Source organism: Corvus kubaryi, unplaced genomic scaffold (assembly GCF_017639235.1).
Source record: "Corvus kubaryi isolate FWS band 111438036 unplaced genomic scaffold, C.kubaryi_AGA036_p1.0 37396, whole genome shotgun sequence".
NCBI classification, from domain to species: domain Eukaryota; kingdom Metazoa; phylum Chordata; class Aves; order Passeriformes; family Corvidae; genus Corvus; species Corvus kubaryi.
This window is the reverse complement of record NW_024581135.1, coordinates 8,817,137-8,839,078: the sequence shown is the minus strand read 5'-3', so window position 1 is coordinate 8,839,078 and position 21,942 is coordinate 8,817,137. Positions and strand designations below refer to the sequence as shown.

The window sequence follows — 21,942 nt, the reverse complement described above, 5'->3', positions numbered from 1 at the left end:
CCAGAAGCGTTTTATGAAAGATGATTTCGCAGTTGTTGACTAAGTCTCTGAAAGTTCCGGGCAATAAGTATCGAGCAACCTTGTTCTTAGCACACACAGCATTAGAGATAACCTTTTCCAGATAAGCTCTGTGGTGCTCCAGCTGCTGTGGGTTGCCACTCACCTACCTGGGAAAGAAGGCAAGGCCGACTGGTGTGGACACGAGTCAGCAGTGCCCGATCTCCCTCTAGTGGCACAAGGACAGGGAGGACGGCTCTGCTCGGCAGCAGCAACACGGCAACTACGGGATGAGCTCACAGAGGTCCTAAGGGACGACCAGCACAACAGCTAAAGTACCAAATGCACTTTAATGAGATCCAGATTTTGTTCCCAGAAGGAATTTATACCGTGTCAGTGTATTAGGCAAGAACATAATTTCTCCTGAACTACAGGCATGAGGAGAATCCACTATGATATACTAGGTATCTAAGGTTACTCTTAGAAACCAGTTTTCCACATTATTAGAAATAAGGCAGGTTTCAGGCGTGCATGTAGCTGATTTATCCAGTCCTCAGATGCCATATTTGCCCTTTAGTTCTTCCACTTTTGCTATGTAAGCTTTCATTGCATCTTCTTTGGACATTCCTGAAGGACAGAACACAGGAAGCAGTCAGATACCTTTTACAGATTAAGATGCCTTTTACAAGTCACAATTCCTTCCTGTAGCCCGTGCCACCTGAGAGCAAAGCAGCCAGGAGTGTCACTTGGCTGTGAATCCACTGATGAAGTTTTAAACAAATGTGTTCCAGCAGCGATGAAAAAACAGTGTTTCACAGCAAAGTTGTTTTTACACAGACAGCAACCAAGCAGTGTATTAGTTCTATTAATGTCACTGACAATTATTACAGGAAAGCTATTCCTTAAAATACCAGAAAAAAAGCCCCACTGCCATAGATTAGACTACTTGTTTGGCTCCTCATTTAGAGCTAAGAGCTCAGTTGTTTCTTCTAAAGCTTTCCTAACTAGAAGATGCATAACAGCTGGAGGGAGAGCTCAGTCTTTGGGGGTTCCTAGGCTGGGACCAGGAAAACAAATTTAGGTTTCTGCTGCTGTTATTGTTCTTCTTTATTTAACATCTTAGGCCAGCTGGGCATTTTGTACCCTAATTCCCTTTCACACGGGCCATATTTTTCAGGATTATTTCTGCCTTGCAGAGGTAATCAAAAGTAAAAGTTTATTATGGCATTCTGAACTTCTAGAACTCTTGTATTGTAAGGTACCACTCCTCTGTTTCTTGCTGAACTATATGTGCCTTTCTGACTAGTTTGCCATTGGTAATTTTATTCATTTCTTTAATCAGACACTTACCTTTCAATGCACTCCAGGCATCCCACTTTGCTTTGCCTTTGAAGTCCAGCATACCAGGGCGCTCTTGAGAGAGGATAAGCAGCAGGATTAGTTTGTGTGATCTGGCTGTAGGTAATACCCACTTGAAGGCTTAGTTAGCTCTTAACCATGACAAAATACAATGGCTCATCTCTGCAGCTGTTGCATGCTAAGCTGTAGCCAGCAGATCACCTCGGGAATACATTACAACATTGTTGGTGACAACAGAAATAGACTTTTTCAAATTCCCTTGAGACAGCAGCATTTGAGCAGAAGAGCACGAACTATCATGACGTGGTTTAATTTTACTTTCTGAAGAGCCTGATGTCCCATAAGAGCTATCCAATAAAGAACACCAGCTCTAAAGTAAAGCAGAAATACCCTGAGGTCCATTACAGGTAGAGACATGAAAACAGCTGTTTGTAGTAACATACAGCTTAGAACTCATTACCATCAAGTTAGTGGTGTGTTTCTAACCTATAGTTCTGCATCTGCATTTGGAAACCTTGGAAATCTAACTCACTTCACTGCAGGCTGTGGTGTGGCTGAGTAGAATGACGTGTATATGGTTATGCTTCACGTATGGTATTCCTCACGTAAAATCTTTGTGATTTTACTTCCTTTCTCTCTCCTTAAAGACAATTCTTAGAACTCACAAAGGGAACTGGGCAGTATCCACAGAACACCCTTGTGCAGCTCCCATGGCACAGTGACCTGTGGCTCCAGTTGGCAGCTTCACTCCTCTCCAGCACAAAGCCCACCAGTCACCCTCCCACAGGCTGCTTCTCTGCCAACTCAAGTTGGCTGCTGCTTCACAGGAGTGCAGCCACTTGCAGGAATGGTGGCACATTCACAGCTCTGGAGCAGTTTCACCCTGTCAAGCACTAATAATGCTGAGGTCCAACCACATCAAAAGGATCATATCTTAAACCCAAAGTGACTTCTTTTCCCCCTCATGCTGCCCACTTTGGAAAAAGACTAAATTACTTACCATTTCCTGTACACTTCACTGCCAGCTTTTAAATCAATGGACACTCAATAAACTTTGCCAGCTACTGGGTTAGGAGGCCAGCACTCCAAAGAAATGACCTTTTCCCTTTCTATTTCTAGCTACTCCAGTGTCGATAGCTACTACCAAGGTCGATAGAGACACGCTTCACTCTAAATGTTATTCCAAAGGCTGAGCTGCCATCGACAGCAATGTAGTGAGAGAAGTAGCCAGAAACATTCTGCACTGTGTCCTTGCAGACACATCATTGGTACAGTCTTTCTAAAGTATAATATTTAATTGCAGCTCCTATAAAAGTTTTCTCCCGTTCTTCTGGTTCTGCTTTCCAATACTATTTTTAGCAGCCAAGCCACTCTAAATAAACTGTGTCATCCCCTCCAGTACTGCAATTCCACACTTGTATCGTTTGCTTTGCTGTTTAAGTCTGTATAACCGAGAAGTGTTTGCATTAAAGCAGCACCCCTTGGCCTGAGCAGCTACTTACTGACAGAGGTCTCCAAAAATCCCAATCCCAATATTTGCACAAAGCTAACACAAAGCCTCCTCAGGCCCTCGCTGCACGACGAGGTTCATACAGCGGCAGCTGGGTTAATCTAAAAACCACGAATTGCACAAAGCCTTATCGGGTCAGCCTGTGCCCTCCCGCACAGCAATCGGTGCCAAGTCGGCACTGAGTCACTTTCGCTGAGCCGCGGGATTGCGGGAAGCGCAATGGGGGAGAGGTATTGCCTCCCGAAGCGTCTCCAGCGCGGGCAGCCCGGGCGGTACGTACCCGTGTTCACATCGCCCACCGTGGCCTGTTTGTAGTGGCTGTAGATGTCCAGCATCTCCTGGTCCGCGGGCTGCGACTTCAGCTGCTTCACCTCCTCGGCAGCTTTCTGGAACGCGGCCTGGGGGGAAAGCAGCAGCGGGTGAGCGAGGGGAAGGTACCCGGAGCCCCCGAGCCACCCCGGCTCCCCGCAGTCCCGGCGCCCCCCGCACCTCGGTCATCGCGACGAGCCCCGCACGGTCCCTACCCCGCTGCTTCTGCCGGGCCGCCCCCGCCGCGCGCCCGCCTCACCCCTCGCCAGATCGGCCGCCGGCCAATCGCAGCGCCGCGGGCCCCGCGACAGCCAATCAGCGCGGGCCGGGGGCGGGCGCAGGGCGGGCAAGGGTCCAATGCGGAGGCGGCGCGGGCGCCTCCCATTCACAGGGCACCGGGGCGGGGCGGGGCGGGGGGCGGGGACAGGACGCCTCGTAGCCAATCGCGCGTCCCGCGGGTGGAACCGGAAGGATGCGATTGGAGGAACGGGGTGGGGGGGCGGGGCCCGGAAGTGGCGGCGGAGAGCGGTAACGGGCCCGGGCGGGCGGGCGGCGGAGCGAGGCCGGGGGGCTGTGCTGGGCCGGGCGGCGGTCCCGGTGCTGCTGCCGGTCCGGGAAGGTTCCTCTCTCCAAGAGGAATGGGCCACCGGCGCCTCCCACCTGCCTTCTTGTCTCCGTGGAGGTGCGGGGTCGTACATGGTCCCAGCCCTACATGCGATCGGTTTTAGTAAATATGGAAATCGGCGATTTCTGACTGTGCTCCCGATTCTGTGTTCCCACAGTGTTTTTCCATGCTGCTGAGGAGCAAGTGAATTGAATGCTGTGGCCTTTACTGTATCCTCCAAGTCGCCAGCCCACGTGGAATAGCACCAAGAAAACATCCATCTTTGCCGTTTAGTATAAATCGAGTTATTTTCAGGTGCAAAGTATATGTTTTTTTGATTGGCATGTGTTATTTGTGTGTTGGGTGATACACACAGCTCATTTAAAATAGAATTGGAACTCGGGGAATTATTAACCAAGGGGGTGTGAAAGCAAGCTGCCTTGTGTGGTGGAAGGTCTTTGTCCCCGTTCTGCAGATAGTACTCGATGAAAATATTGGTAGTTCGCTTTGCCAGGGTATGGCTGGCACAAATACAGCCAGGGTTGGGGTGCACCTGCATGATGGTGGGGCACTTAAATAACCTCACAGCAAAAAAAGGGAAAAAAAAGAAAGACACACAAAAAAGAACATAAGAAAGAACATAAGGGGATGAATAGGTAAAAGATTCCCTTTCAGGACTGGAGGTGGTGACTGAGATGCCTGCTCAGGGATGGGAGGTGCAAAGGTTGTGCTGATGTTGCAGCATGTGGGCTGCAATCCTTGCTCATTGCTGCAGCAGCCACGTCAGTTTAGCATGTGGGCAGGAAGCTGAGGGATGCCCAGCACCAAAAATAGGGAAGTTTGCCAAAGTAGAAAAGAGCTTATTTTCCTGTGGAGAGGAAAAACCCAGCAGAGCAGTATGTGAGCTTGTTTGAAGAGGGACTTGGGTTGACAAGGCCACTCTGTTGTAGGCTCTGCTCTCTGTTGACGTAGTATAAGCCCACAGAGCTGTTCTAGAGACCAGCTGTTATAAATTAAATCCCTTAATGATGCAGTAGTGTACCAGGAGAATTATCTGCCTGTGTATGTGGGGGCAGTTTTTCACTTTTCCTGGGGAGGTGAAAATGAGCATTGTATAACAGCTTAGGCATTTTTCAGGGTGTTACACTCTCTGCAGCATAAGTATATTAAAAAGGCTTTGGGTTTGTTTGTATTGGGACATTCTTCTAGAGCGCGGTGTTACTTGCCCAGCAGGTCAAGTCTTCAGTCACTTAAAACCCAAACACCACACTTGCATTTATCCATAGCCCTTCTGCGTGTTCAGTAGGGAGTCTGGTGTGGCATTACACAGCACAGACACTGGAGTACGTGGTGTGCAGTGTCGGTAATGCCCTGCTTGTTTTGAGACCCCATTACTGCTCCAGTAGGAATCATGGAAGTGAAATCCTGAAAGGCACAATGCCATTGAGTTTCTCACCGTGTTTTACCCTTTGCATGAGGCCCACCTGCGCCTTGTTTTCCAGCTGTGCTCATACACAGAGGAAAGGCAATAATTCCTCCCTTTAATGTTTCCCAGGTTATTCAGAATTAATTCTCATGTCAGCGGAAAGCTCAACCATCACAGTTCGTCTTGTGCGTTCTTTTGAGCACCGGAACTTCAGACCTGTGGTGTACCATGGAGTTCCCTTGGATCAGACAGTGAAGGAGTTCATCGCTTTTGTGAGGAAGGGTAGGAGGTCTTTGTCTCATTCGTTTGCTTCAGGCCCAAGTGTTGCTGTCCCTGCACAAGAAAGTGGAGGGGAGAAAATGAATGGGAATTCTGTGGCTTTGGTAGAGATGCCAAATTTGTGTTTGCATCCATTGTGTGCTTTTCTTCCTTAGATGAAAGGTCTGGAGTTAATAAGGGCTTCCGTAGTTGGTGTGCCATGCCTAAATTTGGATGGACTGCTCCCCCTGCCCAGATCCTCATGTTTAGTCAAGAGACATGGACAAGTCAAAGAGACAAGGACATTGCTGCATTTGGCTCAGTGCCTCAGGCTCCTTGAGTGGTGCCGTCAGGCAAATATTCATAAATAAATAAGAATAAATTAATAGAATTTAGAAAGTCTTTGATCCTAACTACACAAATATGTGGAATGCAGGAACGCAAGTCTGTTTGCTATTTGTGAGAAGAGAGAATCTTGAAAATTTGTTTTTGACACTGTGTGGTCTCACTGTGCATGTTTGTTTCTGAGTTCCTGTCTCCATTTTGAGTTTTGTGGTGCAGATTTACTCATCTGTGGGCTTTCTGTTTTAGAAGCCTGGTTAAAAGTAACAAAAGTTAAGTACTGCAGACCAGCCCACACAGTGACTTGGTAATTAGGGTGTTACTCTTAATCTTGCAGCTGTATTTCCACACACCTAAATGGAGACATTCAAAGGGTACAGAATAATATAATTAGGTTTTTTTGCATGAAGTCAGCTTAAACAAGTCTTGAGCTGTTATAGATGATAACATTTGAGCGACTCCTAGGACATTGCCTTGGGACTCACGGGTGTATTGTGTTTGGCAATTTCCATATTTCTGGACAGTGATAGGCATGGCAAGATCTTAGGATGCTTTTAGAAAACTGCAAGCACTTTCAGAACATATGGCACAGCTGCTGTTATGAACAAAAAAATAAAAAACAATGCTAAGAAACTTGCTTTTGATGTGTGCAGTATTGCAACTCTCTGTTATTTGAGACAAAGCCAATGTCTTGAACAAGACTTTTTAGAACCTCATTCCAGAGGGGTCTAAAAGCCCTGTTCCTTCCTTTACTGTAATCTGTTTTGAAGGGGCAGTTTAAGATAAATTGTTAAACTACTGAAGAAATCATGGCTTCAGCTACCTTGCTGCTGGGCACCCCACAGCTGACTGGGCCTTCTGAGGTCCTGTTTAAGTCACTGGGAGCACTGACACCAGGGAAGGTGTCAGCATTCTTGCAGTTACTTATGGGCTGTGTCCTGCAAACAGCTAAAGAGTTAATTTTCTACAGTTTGGCTTCCTTTTCGTGGCTGGTTCTCATGGCTGTGTTTACTGAACAATTCAGTTATGAATGACAGTTGTCAGCTGTTTGTATAAGGTAAAGAGAGATGCTGGGAAAACCATTAAAAGGATGTTCCTGGCAGATTTCTGAAGGATCAGACTCCCGTGATCATACCCTAATTGCACTGTCCTCATGGGGTGTTTTGTTCAGAGGGACTTCGTGCTCAAATGGAGTTATTCACATATGGAGTCACTATAGAATCTGAGCCAAAGGCTGTGTTTTAGCATTTGATGCTCAAACAAGTCTCCTATGTTGCAGATTTATTTTGATGTAAAGGCTGCCCGGGGGATGCATGCATTGCACAATAATGGAAAATGAAGTATTGGAAATAATTTAAAAAGCTTTGTTTTAACTTTGTGCTTTTATTTTAATAGATGTGTCTTCAAGAACAGGACTTCCTCCTCCTTTTAAAAATTACAAGTATGGTAGGTGTTTCTTATATTGCTTGTTGTAATCAAATGCCCACATAGTATTTTACACCAGCATTTATACAATTTAAAAGATAACTGCTGTACAATCCTAATGTTGGTGCCAGTACCTGCCTACATTTGTAACTCTATCCAGCTGTTGTAGCTGGGGCTATGCCACTGGGATCTTGTCTGCAGAACTTGACCATTATTTTAAAGATCTGTTCTAATCTTTAAATTAGGCTGCATGGTTTACATTATTTGCTACTGGGTACTGATGGGTTTTGCTATTAATTTTTTTATTACTTTTATAAGTGCCTTTTTAACTGTGTCTTTACCCTAATGAGCAGCTTGTGATCTCAAAACACTTTGTAGTTCTCTGGGTGCTTATGTACTTCAGTATCTATTTACTGATGGTGAAGCAGAAGCTGAAGGCAAGAAGTAGAAAATGCTTAAGACTTACATACTTAAATAGTTTACACAAGATAAGAGAAACAGGGGAATTTTGCTCCAAGTAGATATGAAAGCTCTTAAATACAAGCTGGTGGTATGAAATAGCATGATGGGAAATTTAAACTGACTTTATCCTCTAATGTAAAGCTATATGTGTATTTCCTTTTTGTGCAAATTGGCATGAACATGTGCAATTCATCTGTTTGGGACAGAAAAAACTTTTTAAATATTGCTAAATTACTTCCTTTCTTGGAGTTCGTAAACTCGGATGTCAGTCACATATCTTTTTCTAAACTTGGCAATTCTCAATGTTCCCTTGGAGTTTCCCTGCAAGTGATCCTCTGTCTCCCATGTTCTTGGAGTTGACAAACTCCTTCCTCTATGGTGATGTAAAGAACTGAATGAGAAACCTACTTAATACATGTGAATGGTAATAAACTCTATTTGCCTATTTGAAAAAAAGGCAAGGATTTCATTTTGTGCTCTTGCTAATGGTAAAACAGAGAGTGCACATTGAAGCCAGAAAAAGAGTTAGGGATTAAGACTGATGATACATCAGTGGCAAGGATTTGAATGTTACTATTATTTTTAATGTTACTTAAGGTCTTAACATCTGTAAATGTAAGTTTGGATTTGGAGGTGCCCTTCACCCCATCTGTGCCTTTGGATGAGGGGTCCTGTCTAGAACTGCTGCTCTCAGTTGTATCCCTGGTGTTGCCTATCCCAGCTGCTAGTTCTTTCATCACTCAGAGATCAGTTTAGTTTCTCCCACGGCGTATGTGATGGCCGAGGGCCTGATTGTGCTGTGTAGGACTGAGCATAACTTTAAAACCTGTTGCACCAGTTACTGGGGGCCTACTCTTACTGTGATGGTGCTAACTGCAGGAAAATTTTCACACAGGAAAATCAAAGCCAGGTTCCTCACCTTCCCCTCAGGCTGTGAATCATCCAGGTTCATGTTTTTGGCATCTCTGCTGTCTCTACAGTGCTCTACTGTCATGTTTTTGTGAGGAAAGGGCAGTGAGACTTCTGCATGAATAGTGCCAGTAACACACAGATTTTTCCCCCCGTTTTGTTTGGCAGTGCCAGAAATCTCGGTTGGATCTGGTTGTCTCTCACCTTGCCTGTTTCATCTTCCTTCCCTGCAGAATTTGGCACCACTTTGTTCTCTTAACATCCTATATAATGCCATCGCATTTTTCCTCTTGGATTAGTGCTCCAATTCACATTTCAAAGCTTCTGACTTTCATTTTCTCTTCTTTTCTTTGTATGGATCATTCTTGTTCTTGGTCTAGAACTCTTCTGAGTCAGTCTTATCTTAGTACCTTATCATTGCCATCTTTTCACTGATGTTGGCAGCCTGGGTGCCAACTCACTCCATAAGCTGCTTCTCAGTTTTATTTCCTTTATCCACGAATATGGAGCAGTATGTCAGGTAGTTCATAAAATCACTTAGTGGTATCTTATCAATTGCCATGATAGACCTATTATCAGAAAAGGCAACATAAAGAGTTGGCAGTGTGATTGAGTGGGACTAAGTGGGGATGAAACAGCAAAGGCTAGTGAGAGGACTTAGCTTATGAGAAGAGACTGTAGTTTCATCTCTGTAACAGAGTTAGAGAAGCCATTTAATAGCTCAGATGAAGACATGGTAAACTGCTGGGTGCAAGGGGTGGAGTTCTGAGCAAATAAAACTGAGACAACACTTCAGGGCATGACGGGACAAAGAGAAAAGGGAACGTGTCAAAGTAGACGGAGGAGCTTAAAACTAACAGGTGCAGGCTGGGTTTATTTGCTGTAGTAGAGAGGTTTCATAATTGCAATACATTTTTTCTGTGATTGCTTGGTGTTTTTGTAATGTTTCTATGCAAGATGGATCCTGGTAATTGCAATTTAATGTCTGTCTTGCTTCTAATAGCACAGTTATTACAACATGCCAAGGCTGCCTTCTCAGTGACCTCTGCAGTGATAATACAGAGTAATTTTTACCTTATGTAGTGTTTTAAATAGTGTTCAAAATGGGCCAGAATGGTATGGAAGCAAACTTCTGAGTGGGAATGTGATCTCGGTTATTCTGAACATCTGACTACTTGCTCCTGGTAGTTTGAAAGTTGGTTTAGCCAATGTTTAACTTTGCTGTATCCTTCTCTTACCAGACTATTTCAACGTGAAGTGTTCACTCAATGCACAAAACTAAACTAGAACAGAAAATGAGCAGACAAGTAGAACCGGTTTTTCTTTGCTGGGAAGGCATTGATGTGTTATTCCAAGTTTGTTCAGACACAGACTCTAATTTAGAGTTCAATCTTTTCTTTTTTTTTAGCGTTGCATGGCTTTAAGCCATTCCCTCTGGATCTTCACACACATCCAGTTGCTTTAGTGTTATTTTCCCCTGTTTTCCCCTTCTGTTAGCAAAACCCTGCCCATATTGCCAGAAGAAAGTAGTACTTTTAAAAAAAATTTCTAAAAGCACTACACTGCACAAACATGAGATAAAAATTATTGAAGAGAGTGTAGCATTAAAAAGAGAAGAGGCTGTACGCGTTCGCGGAAAATGAATTTGCTTAACGAAATTTCTACCATGGATGGTGGGTGTTGTATGCATGAGAAGGAAAATTTCAAGGGATGATCTGAAGTGGTCAGGTTGCTGTGTCTTAATCACTTGCTGCCGACCAACTTAGCTGTGGTAGTTGACAGTGCATAAATGCTGTTGGTCCTGCCCCAATTGCATGTGTAAAACCTATTAAGTTAAAACACCCTAAGTGGCATTTAAATTGATGTGTTTTGACTGGCAATTGAGACGGTCATTAGTAGGTTATTGTAATTCAGCCAGCAGACAGAAGCCCAGTAGGATGTGGTACCTTAATGTTGCATTGACTGCTTTAAGACTGTGGCCCAGGACTTCGAGATTAAGATGTTTTCTCTTCTTTCAGGTTCAATACACAAAATTGTTAATAACAAAAGATCTTGAAGCTTCCTGCTTTGTTTGTTTGTCTTTCCCAAGTACACCTTTCAGTGTTGTCTGCTTATTAAGCCTTATTTTAGGAAAACACTATTTTCTTTCAGATACAATGAAGATTATTCACCAAGCACACAAATCGAAGGTAAGATTATTAGGTGTGTTCCTCCCCTTTTGCATGCTTTGATGCAGGCAGATCTCTGCACTGTCAAACAAGACGGGGCAGAGGCAATCAGTAAATTCTTCTTCTTATCTTCCTATTCTGGTTCTCTGATTTGTAGACTGGTGAGCTTGTAGTGAGTTTGGAAGATGATGACAAACTGATTTTGAAGGAAGACAGTACGCTGAAAGCAGCTGGAGTAGGTGGGAGTACATTTGTATTGACTGAAGATGCTGTTCCTTGTGCTAGCATTAAACTGATAACTGGCTGATTATGTTTGGACAGGCTGCCGAAAAGTAAATGCTATTCCTGATGCTCTTTACACGACTTGATAATTATTCAGGGAAGCATTATTCAAATCATTGGTCTGAGGGCAGCAGGTATCTGCACTCCGAATGTTCAGAATGCAAATTGTGATTTTTAGAGGGTATGCTTATAATTCTGCTGAGAGTAATTTTAAATGATTGACAGATAGGTTATTAGTACCGTGTCTGCTTAGTCTTATCAGTAACATTTAAACTGATGTTTTGGTTAGAAATGTAAGTAGTGGAACCAGCACGGAATAATGAAATAAGATTAGATTTGTTTAATGTGCAGCATACAGTGCCTGATAGCCACATTGCTCAGGAAAGTTAGAGCAGAATCATTTAGAGAATGTGCTGAACATAGCAAAGAGTTGAAACTTGACCTGATTTCTCACATTTTGACAGGAGACTACATATAGGGCATGTCTTTTGGTAATAATGTAAAGAAATGTCTGTCATGATAAAATTGATGGTCCCTGGATGTCCTTTGGGCTTCTCATAAATGTGGCTGAATGACTTTGTGGCAGCAGGGCACTTAAGGGATGTGTTTGCATTCCACCTTGATATGGACATTTGCTCATTTGAATGTGATTTGCCTGGCTGGAAAGCATTAACTGCCTGTGCTCTAAGTGCAGGGGCTTCACAGAGGAGGCACCCTCCTGCTCCTGGTGCTCACTGATTGCTCCCCAGCTATGGAATGGGATTTCTTTCTCATAGGTTACTTGGCTCTCCTGTTTCCTGCAATTTATTTTCTGGTTTTAAGTGACTTGGGATGTCTCTTCAATGTTCTGCTCTGGTGTGAACTGCAACTGATCTCAGTATACCTTTCCTAAAGGTCTTTAAATGTTCCTATAATATGAATAGTAGTTTTTACTACACCAGGTCATTTTGTCGGGGGGGGGAAGATGACGATTACTGGCACCCAAGCCTTACAGATTTGTAATTTAATTAGCAGAAGATTCATTTAATCATGATCTTTATCTATGTAAGGCATAAGAGGCAGTGCAGTTCAGGAGAGGGACTGATGACAGTGCCAAATGTTGGATTAGAAACAGCAAAGCTGTCTTGTTTCAAAAAGGTATGGATAAATATTTGTATATATTATCCATCTTTGAAACTGGGTTTGTAGCTACAGCAGTGAAACAGTTGGACATGATCTCAAAAAACGTGTCAAAACATCAGACTAAGTGTTACAGTGAAAGGAAATAGGAATACAGCAGCCTGTTCTGTGTCTCTGTACAAAGGGAAGGGTGGTTCATTTAGGGCAGAAAATGAATTAAAGCTGGTTTTTTTTCTTTTTTTCTGAATAACAGCAGTTATTAGTCATTACTATATAGAAGATATTTGTGATAGAAGGGGAAAACCCTTTCTTTGGATAATGCAATGTGCCATTATGCCATTTTGAATTTGGATATGTTCCAGTGTATCTTGATGTGAAAATGAACTAAGTTAGGAGTGGGGTCTTTGTAGTAAAATCTTGAAGATTTTACTTTTCTTCTTCACCAAGAACTGGAATAAAGTAAGCCAAGAAGTGAAATATGATAGCATGTACCACAGGTCCTCATTTTGTATAAAATCACAATTTTGTACATTTGCTTTAAAATCAGTAAGAAAATTTGAAATCTCCTATTGACATATGAATTTTTTCCAACATCTAGTCTGGACAAGACTTACTGGAATAAAGCAGCCAGAATCACCATTAGAAGATCTGGGAAATTCTGATACATGCAGAACATTTTTCCTGAGCTGCAGTTGATTGCCCTTGGCTCTATACAGGGGTGGGCTAGAGAGTTATAAATTATGAGGACATTAAATAAGTATCCTCAGGAAAGCCTCTGTAGTAGTGATTATTATTACAGTTATTATCCAGTCAGCAAAGTTAATGCTTACATTTTTTTTTTAAGCAGGGTGTATGTTAATAAAGTGTTCAGTATTCATTACAAAGTCTTGTCTGTTTTCTAGTTGAGATTCTAAAATCCCTTCTACTGTTTTTTTTTTCTTTTTTTTTTTGAAGACAGGCAGACTTCATTAACTTAAGGTTTAATTTAAAAAGCGAATGTGGAACTTATTGGCTCAGCACCTTAAAGAATTCCATGTTTAATAATTGTGAAGGCTTTCCATCAGATTTGTCTCTGTTCTGAATTAGTAATGTTGCTGACTTATTGTTTTAGAAGAGGAAGTCCTTGACCTACTGGGTTGAAAGAATTGTGACTGTTCTGAACCTTTGTGGGTCCTTTAGCTCTGCCATATCCCCTGTGAATAATTAGAGGTATTTGAAGGTATTGCTGGAGAAGCCAATTTGTGTCTTTCACTTTGCATATTGTTGAAGCCTCATGAATTAATCATCAGCAGGGCAAAAAATTAACTTCTTCAGACACATATTTTGATGGGTCATGAGGGAAAATGTAAAGTGATCTGTAAAATATTCTACTGATCCTCTAAGTATTAAATTATTATACCTACAGGCTAATTTAATGGGAAAAAGAAGTTTCTTTCTCCCTCTCCTAACAGAAAAATGCACAAAAAAAGAGTATATAATGCTTCATTACTTTCCTAGCATTTGAAGGTGTTAGAAATGCAGTCACTTAATTTGCTGAATGCTTATACAAACAATTCTGAAGACTGTGTTAAACAAATCTTGAGGGGTCTTGTGTACATATTTACTTCCTTATATTCATGTTCTTTGTGGTTTTGTTTGTTTGGGGTGCTTTTTAACGAGGTTAAATGACATCTTTAATACTGGAACCTTTTTTGCAAAAATATGAGGAAGAAAAAGACAAGCGTGTGGTGATTTATAATTGACCATAAAGTTGCTAATTGTCTTCTAAGATTCTAAATAGCTGGCTGTTGGTGGTTCATTTACTGGTGTGCTAAATATTTAATTTTTTATTCGTTCTAGCAAATGAGACAGAATTAGCATTCTTCTGTGAGGAAGATTACAGAAACTACAGAGCTAATCCTGTTTCGGCCTGGTGAAGATCCCAAGAGATTGTTTTGTTTTCCCATACCTGTTGTAAATTTTCTTATTCTGCTTAATAAGATTTTTCTTAAAGATCAATAAATCCTAGAGGATTTCTTTGCAAACAGTGCAATTCCCTTCCTATAGAAATTAATTTCTGTCAATATGCTAAGGCTGAGAGAAGGAGAACTGGTGGACATAAATGACTTTTTTCTTCCTCCCTTTTCTTTTTGCTGGGCTTGGCTCTTGAGCCTCAGGCAGTGCCATCCCTGGCCTGTGACACACTTTCGTGGTGTGATCCCACAGCAGACAGTAACTGCATATGGAAATTATACAAGGCACAGGAAGATCCCAGCCCAGTACTAACTTCTAATGAAAATGCAGTGAAACCTCCTTCAAGTGAAATGAAATGTTTTATGGCCAAATCACTGGGTATTTTAAAGAACTTGAGAATCTCTCGGTTTCAAGTCACAGCTTTACTTCTCTCATGTTATGTTTGGTCTCTTTTGTTTAAATAGTGCAGACTGGCCAGTGTTTCATGCTTTGCAGTGATGAATGCTTTCCATTATCCTCCCTTCCAGCCCTCTTTAGCATGCTGAAAGGGACAAATGTCTGTTGGGAGGCTTTTGTGTCCAAGGACCAGCTCGCCTGTTGCTAGCTTTACTTGATGGAGACACCTCCACATAGGGGTAGCAGCTCGAGTTCTGCCAGGACATCAGTGTGCCTAAGTAGGAACGGGGCATTTTTCCAAATGGAGTGAAAGCTCATGGTTTCAGTTTTAAGAATAAAACCTGAATGATTGTATTTTTTTGCAAGGAGAGGCCCAGTCTGTGAGCCACATGTCTTCAAGACTGGAATTGATTCCTTTATGCTTTCCATGAGCCAAATACTCTGTGTGTTTGTTCTTGGAAATTCCAGGCTTTCCTACTACATGAACCAAATTAAGAATGACAGAAAATAATCATGCATCCAAGAAAGTACCTTTAGGTAGATACCATTTATGAAATGCTTTTTAGGGGGTACCAACATGGGACACTGTGCCTTTAAGCCTCTCTTCATTGAAATAGGAATGATGGCTCTCTGCCTTAGCAGCCTTTTTGGGCATAGGCTCTGCTCAAATGAATGAGACCTCACGTGCAATTGCTTTAAACCTACACATCGACCCTGAGCTCTGTGTGAGAGCTGACAACGCTGTTTCCATGAGACTTTCTGGAGGAGTAACCCTGCCATTTCCTAGAGCTTTGATTATTGTTTTTATTGACATGTGTTTATCTAAATAAAATTTCCCTTTATTTTAGATGTTGGGCCAAAGAACCCTCTGTGTATTGTTCCCACCTAATTTTCCTCATCCTTTCTGACACCTCTTTGGTCTAGGCTGTTTTACCCACTGACAGCTTTGCTTCAGAGTTTTATTTTCTTGTGAAAGAATGATACCACTTTATCAACTTGTGATTTAAATGATTTTATCTTAATCTTGTAAGGAGGAGTCCTGTGTCAACTATGTTCTCCTGGGATGCAGATGTCGTTGTGCACGCCCTGATGAATTTATGAGGAGAATTTACCTCTTGCCTTCTCTTTCAGCCCTGGCAGCCTCTCTGTTGCTGGTACCTGCTCCCCAAACATGGTCCCATGCCTCAGCTACCTTACACAGTCTGTCACTTTTGCAGATTTATGTGGTTAATACAAGTTTGTGCTCATCTTCTCAGACAGTTCAAGCTGATGCATTGCACTCCAGACTATCCCATCCTTGTTCAGCCAAATTTACAATAATGAAGCTAACACTGTAAGAATAGATGGTGTACCAGAGAGATCAGTGTCTCAGGCTGGCCTGCCAAGGCATCTAAATGGTGTCTGTCAGCCCATGCAAGCTCTCAGACTGAGCAAGCACTGCCATTCTTTTCCTCCTGTTCTGGGGATTTGAATTTGGTCTCCAGCCCTTTCAGACAGATTTGGATTAGTTTTGTGATCCCTTTTCTCTAAAGCATTTGTGTTTGAAAGAGTCACCACATCTTAACAATTGTCCTTCCTGGGCTTGTACAGTTCCCAGCTTGCAGTGTCACATCAAGTGTGGTACAGTGGAAGAGCAATTCTACAGCATCACTGAGGAAATCTGTAAATGTTCCATTGCAAATATTCCAGAATGATGTGCCTGGTACTCCAGATTAACTTCTCTTTCCAAGGAAAGAGTTAAACTGCTGCTTTGTGAGCTCAGTTAGCTCTGGCAATGGCACTTCATTGGCTTCTTTCTCCAGCAGTACAGTGGAGCCTTTTGTAATGCTCTCAATGGCCATACTTGTAAACTGGTTTCTTCCTGAAGTGTTTTTCTACTGTGTTGGGTTTTGTTTTTTTTTAAATGGGACTTTTAGTAATGTTTCTTTCAAGTAAACCCCACAAAACCACAGATAAAAACTGAAAACTTGTTAGAAAATATGCTGTTCCAACATTGTTTTGGTGGGATATGGTACAGCCTTGTATCAAAGTGGCTTTGATTCCAGGATTGTTGAGTACTGAATGAAAACTCTGAACACTGGCTAATAAATTAGTAAAGGCTGAGATGCCTTTGCCCATGTTGTCATGAAATCCTCTTTCTGCTGAAGGAAATCACAGAATTAGTACTGGGGTTTGTTATCCTGGCAGAAATCATAAACTGCATTGGTTTACAGTTGCTTTTAATCAAAGGTGGAGTGGGGCAAGTCATACAGCTTTGCCAGTGTTCTTAGGCATTGTTCTTAGGGTTAAATAAGGATTCGTGTTACAGTGGGATGTTCTTGGAACCATTCACCATTTTTTTTGCTAAACAAAAGAACAACATCCAGAGAGGACACTGAAATAAGATAAAATTTATCCTGGGTTATAACATTCTAGCAGGGAAAGGCAGTCAAACTGGAACCCCGGAGTGGTATGTCAGGCTTGGCTGTTTCTTGGAGAAAAAAATCACTTCAGAGAGACTGGAGTTTTGATTAGGAGGTGTGAAAGCTACTGAAGAAGAAAAGATGAAATTTGGAAAGGAATAAGTAGGAAGAAAAGGTAACAGTGTAACTGAATAAACAGCAAAATCTGCATGTGCAACACTCTTGGTGCAGAGATACCAGAGCAGTGCTGCTTTCTATGGAACTAAAGGTATAAAAATCGTGCTTTTTCATAATTTTTGGAATTGAATTCATGAACTGCTCAATTAGGCATCTTGTTTTTTCTGAGTTTGTCACATTATACTTTCTTCATTCAACAGTTTTAATTATTTTTCTGCTCAGAGGTAGTTATGTTGCCTTTTGAAGAAGCAAGAGTTAAGAAAAATCTGCTGACATGGACAGCTGGGTTAAATGTTGACCAGTGACATAAAGGAGTCCTCAAAGATCTGATAAGCACCAGTGTTACAGTTAACTGCTTTATTTGATGTAAACATTCTGACTTAAAGGTGATCCAGAAATATGCTGTAAACTGTGGTGTTTCTCTTTCACTCCCTGGGAGTATTTAACATCCCCTGACACATGATTTATTTAAAAATGAGGTTGCAAGCAGCAGTCCAAGGGTTCCTTCCCATGGCTGTGGCGGGACATCTGTGGGCCCTGTCCTTGGAAGCTACGGAAATCCTGAGTGTCCAGAGATCAAGAAGCTAAAACCAGAACATGGGATACTCATTCTTGGTCTCCTGTGACTGACAGGATCCTGGATACAGAGCAGGGCAGATGACTGGAGGCATTACAAATGCCTAAGGCAAGTGCACAGTTGAACAGTTTGGACTGAGCTCAGGCTTCCTGGTGGGCACCTGATCCTCCTTTCATTGCTTCCTTTCCATAGTTCTACTTGGCACAGATTTGCAAGTGATTAATGAGTCAAGAAACACCCAGGAGACAACTTTTTCTGCTTTTCATTTTATCAGGATATTGACTTTTCTTTGCTCCCCATTTCCTATTGAGTCAGAGAAACAGACACAGCTTCAAACATTTCCCCAGCCACTTCCTTTTGCTTCTTCTGCTGATTTGCAATGCTTTAATGGTTAGGTTTGCACCTCAACTGGTATGCAATGGCAGCATTTCCTGTGGCAGTGAATGTACATTTTAAAAAATTTGTTCATGAAAAAATATGCTTTGAAATTGAGACCTTTTCTACACTGTCACTAATGGTGCACAACAAAGGCTCCTTTCTTGCTTTGCAGAAAGACTTGCATAGGACAGCACTGTCTACCAGTCAGTGGAAACAAAAATGTTTTTATCATGCTTTGTATCTTGTAAGGAAATGAAGAAGCTACATCAGGAATGCATTAAAAAAAAAAAAAAAGGCAGTGAAAAGCCAAGACCTATTGCCACGAACTCTTTGCCTGCAGAGAAAGCCACCAGATGTCAGCACAGCCTGTTCTTTGCTTCTCCAGAACCTCTGTCAGCCAAGAGGTGTGTCAGGTTTATGAAAAGTGCTTATCTGCAACTGGTTTAGCCTGAGAAGTCTGTGCTAGGGTTCTGGTGATGAAAGCTGAATCTTTCCTTGCAGAAAGTATTTATTTTTATATTAAAATCAAAAAGTGGCAAATCGAACTGGTTTCAGGGCTTAAATTCCTCTTGTTAGAGAGCATCCTTTGCGGAGCCAGTTCCCAGCGTATCTAAATCTTTGCATGCTGTGAGGAAGCATTTTCAGAATGCAGAAACATTCATCTGAAGAATTGTCTGGAAAAGATCAGTGTTAATTTGCTGAGGTTTTGTAAAGTAGATTTTAAGTATGCCTATTTCTTTTAAACACTAGGAAAACCATCTGGAAGAGACACACATGCAAAGCAGAGCAAAACATCTTCAGCAACACAGCTTAAACACACAACAAATGTATCCTCCATGCTTCTGACCCTAAGCTCCCACTATTTCTTCCTTGTAGTGCAAGGGTTGAGGAGAACCTGGTACTGCATTCTCTGGGTCGTGCTTCCTGAGCTGGGATGAGCTGAGGTGGGATATGAGTTTTGGAGCCCAAATCCAAGCACTGTGCACAGCTTTATGCTGTCAGTGATTTGAGCATGCATAGATGCTGCCGGGTTAAAAGGCTAAATTTGAATTTTTGCACAGGGACAAGGTATGACAGAGCTTTCTGCTCAGATTCCCATCACTTTCCTTGCAGCAGCTTGCAGGTGCCAGGGAGGTATCGAAGAGAAGGAAGTTAAAGTGGCAGGTAGAGCCCGGGTGATGTAAATACTCCTTCCTCCTGTTTTGGGCTGCTTATTTAGTTCCTTTCTTGTAGCATTATCACACTGGGGTCATGCTAGGGGTTTGCCACAGCTTGCTGTGGGAACTGCTTATTGATTCCAAGCTATTACTATAACCCTCAAACACTGCTCACACTCTGAAGGTGATACAAGAGAAATTGCAGCTGTTCAGTCTTGGGCTGTGTGCAGGGGAAGACTGTGGTGTGCATGGGTGCACACCATTAGGAGCTGTTATTCTTGCTTCTGTCCCTTCTGCACAACACCCACTTCTGCTTTGCTGGGGACCAGGATCTTGTCTGGAAGCTTGGCATGCATGGCAGATAGATGAGAGGTGAGTGTTTGGGGTGGTGGTGCAGTGCAGGAGATGATGGGGCACAGAGCTTTCATGTCCCAGTAGATGTGGTATTTTTGATCCCATATGGATTGTAACTTCTGTTTGTTATCATCCTCTCCCTCTGATACCAATAGATTCCTTTGTAGTGGGACAGAAACAGCTAGCCAGAGGAGTTGGAGTGTGTTGGTAATGAATACATTAATGGGGTCAGTATGACAGATTAATATAAGAATTTACCTTTGTCTGTCCATTCCTGCTCCCTGGCAGGTGACTTACAGTGTTGTGTACTAGGAATGTCAACAAATACTGTAAGAACTGCTGCTGTCTGCTCTCATTCCACACCTGAGAAGGTTTAATTCTGCTTTCTAACCTAAAGCCCATGGAACATGTTATTTAAGAACAGTTTGGGAAGCCCCTTTTCTTCAGTGAACTGGGATTTTTAAAACAGAAGGCATGGTGTTGGTCTGATTTCAACACTACTTTGAGGTCACAACTTTGCCTCCATGCTTGTATTTGAGTGTTGGTTTCTTCCTTCAAGTTTCCAGTGACAGGACAAGAGGAAATGTCTTCAAGTTGTGCCAGAGGAGGTTTAGATTGGATATTTGGAAAGATTTATTCACCAAAAGGGTTGTGAAGCTTTGGAAGAGGCTGCCCTGGGAAGTGCTGGAGTCACCAACCCTGGAGGGGTTTAGAAGACTTGTAGGTGTGGCACTTGGGGACATGTCTGAGTGGTGGGCCTGGCAGTGCTGGGGTAACAGTTGGACTCGATGATCCTAAAGGTCTTTTTCAACCTAAACAATTCTCTGTTTCTATGATTGTGTCCATCCAACTGGAGGCATCAGCTGCCTTTAGTGTCAAAGCAGCAATCTAGCTATAACAGCTTTATATCCCAGCAGCTACTATCCTGGCCATTTCTTCACACCTATTCCCCTGCCCCATCCCTCCCAAATCACATACAACTGGTTCTGCAGAACACAGGCTTGAATCTTGCACAGTAACTTTGTTTTCTAGAGTGCTGAATGAGACAGCTACTTGAAAGCAGACATCTGGCTGCAGACAGCTCTTTAAGGCAGCAGGCTGGCATGCAGCAGCTGAAGGTAGCTAATTGCAGATCAGATATGGGAAACAGATAACAACAGTAACTAACCAGCAGAACAGCAGCTGTAGTGCATCCTCCAGTGTTGAGATTTCCAAATCTAAAGCAGATTATTTTTCTAGGAGGATGCACTTGTGCCACTTTAAGTCTTTGAAAGGTTTTATTAATACTATGGCTTGTGATATGTGATCCTCCTGACTGGCCCCAGACAATGCTTATTTTTAGTCTTTGATTATGAACATCCTGTACATGCTCTGCTAACAAGAACTGTCCCTAATCATAGATGGTATCTGTGTATTCTGTGCTTAGCTTTAACATGTGTGTGGTTCTCACACACAAAAAAACCCTCAAAAAACTTGTGCAGAAATTCTCCAAAACTGATGCTCCTTATTAAGGCACAATAAACAGATAAAACAAAACTGTCCTAGTGTAACAAATCTCATTCCTCAAACCCAAGGCACAGTCTGCAAATCCCGCTAGCTCAGGGTGTGAAATTTAGAGCTCAAGAATAACACCAGGTTTTGTTGCTGATTGTAGCTGTGCTGGCCATCTTGGACAGACTGGAGGAAATATATTGCACAGAGGTGCTGAAGCAAGTGCATCCCTCTAAAGATTTAACTACAGTTTGATATATCACTTTGTGAGGAAATCCCTGAAGAACAAGAAACAAATCGCACTGTTTAAAGCCTTGTATTATAAAACTGAAGGAGTGAGAGAACTGTACCTGCAGAGGTTAATCTTCAGCTCAGGAATTTAAATGAACTCATTAAAATCAACTTACAAATTAGCTCATTAAAATGCAATGCTGCAGATCCAGAAGTTGGTTGATCTGGCATGCCACTTGTATGAAAAAGTGACTCGAAGCAGAGAACAAATTTATAGTATTAAAACTCCATCTTTCTTTGCAGTCCCCCATCTGGAATGCCTTCTTCCTTGAACTCTGTATCAACAGCACTTTTTATTTAGTGAATTAAGCTTGTTTGATCCTGTGCTACAAGTGCTGTGTAATATCAGTAGCCCCCTGTAATGAAATATATGTCTGTACACACTTGTGCCCTTTCACATGCATAGGAACTCTGTAATTGAGCCCTGGCACCCTGGGTCACAGCAATGATCATTTTATTACCTTGATAATGAGATTCTACAAGCTGCTGGCTGTAGTGGGTTTTATTTCTTAGTGGTTAAATTCTAGATAATCACACTACTCTACTACTGCCATTAAAGTAATGGTTTTGCTTAGGGGGGGGCGGGAAAAAAGACT

At 42.3% G+C, this 21,942-nt stretch overlaps 2 protein-coding genes across 6 annotated transcripts; one reads left to right on the top strand and one right to left on the bottom strand.

Moving 5' to 3' along the window:
- Window positions 1-328: 328 nt before the first annotated feature.
- DBI (diazepam binding inhibitor, acyl-CoA binding protein) lies at window positions 329-3,422 on the bottom strand. Its single transcript, XM_042041271.1, has 4 exons — window positions 3,356-3,422; window positions 3,147-3,264; window positions 1,348-1,410; window positions 329-624 (listed from the first exon to the last, which is right to left on the bottom strand). Exons 1-4 carry the CDS (start codon window positions 3,362-3,364, stop codon window positions 551-553), a joined length of 264 nt encoding a protein of 87 aa, XP_041897205.1. The 5' UTR covers window positions 3,365-3,422; the 3' UTR covers window positions 329-550.
- On the top strand, window positions 3,053-15,366 carry CUNH2orf76 (chromosome unknown C2orf76 homolog). Of its 5 annotated transcripts, none has more exons than XM_042041268.1 (7): window positions 3,053-3,138; window positions 3,958-4,094; window positions 5,335-5,487; window positions 7,201-7,251; window positions 10,753-10,790; window positions 10,927-11,008; window positions 14,010-15,366. In XM_042041268.1, exons 3-7 carry the CDS (start codon window positions 5,355-5,357, stop codon window positions 14,084-14,086), a joined length of 381 nt encoding a protein of 126 aa, XP_041897202.1. In that variant the 5' UTR covers window positions 3,053-3,138; window positions 3,958-4,094; window positions 5,335-5,354; the 3' UTR covers window positions 14,087-15,366. The 5 variants fall into 5 exon arrangements, with proteins under 5 accessions (XP_041897202.1, XP_041897200.1, XP_041897203.1 ...); XM_042041266.1 differs by lacking the exon at window positions 3,053-3,138 and adding an exon at window positions 3,641-3,703; XM_042041267.1 differs by lacking the exon at window positions 3,053-3,138 and adding an exon at window positions 3,727-3,857.
- The last annotated feature ends 6,576 nt before the right edge of the window (window positions 15,367-21,942 follow it).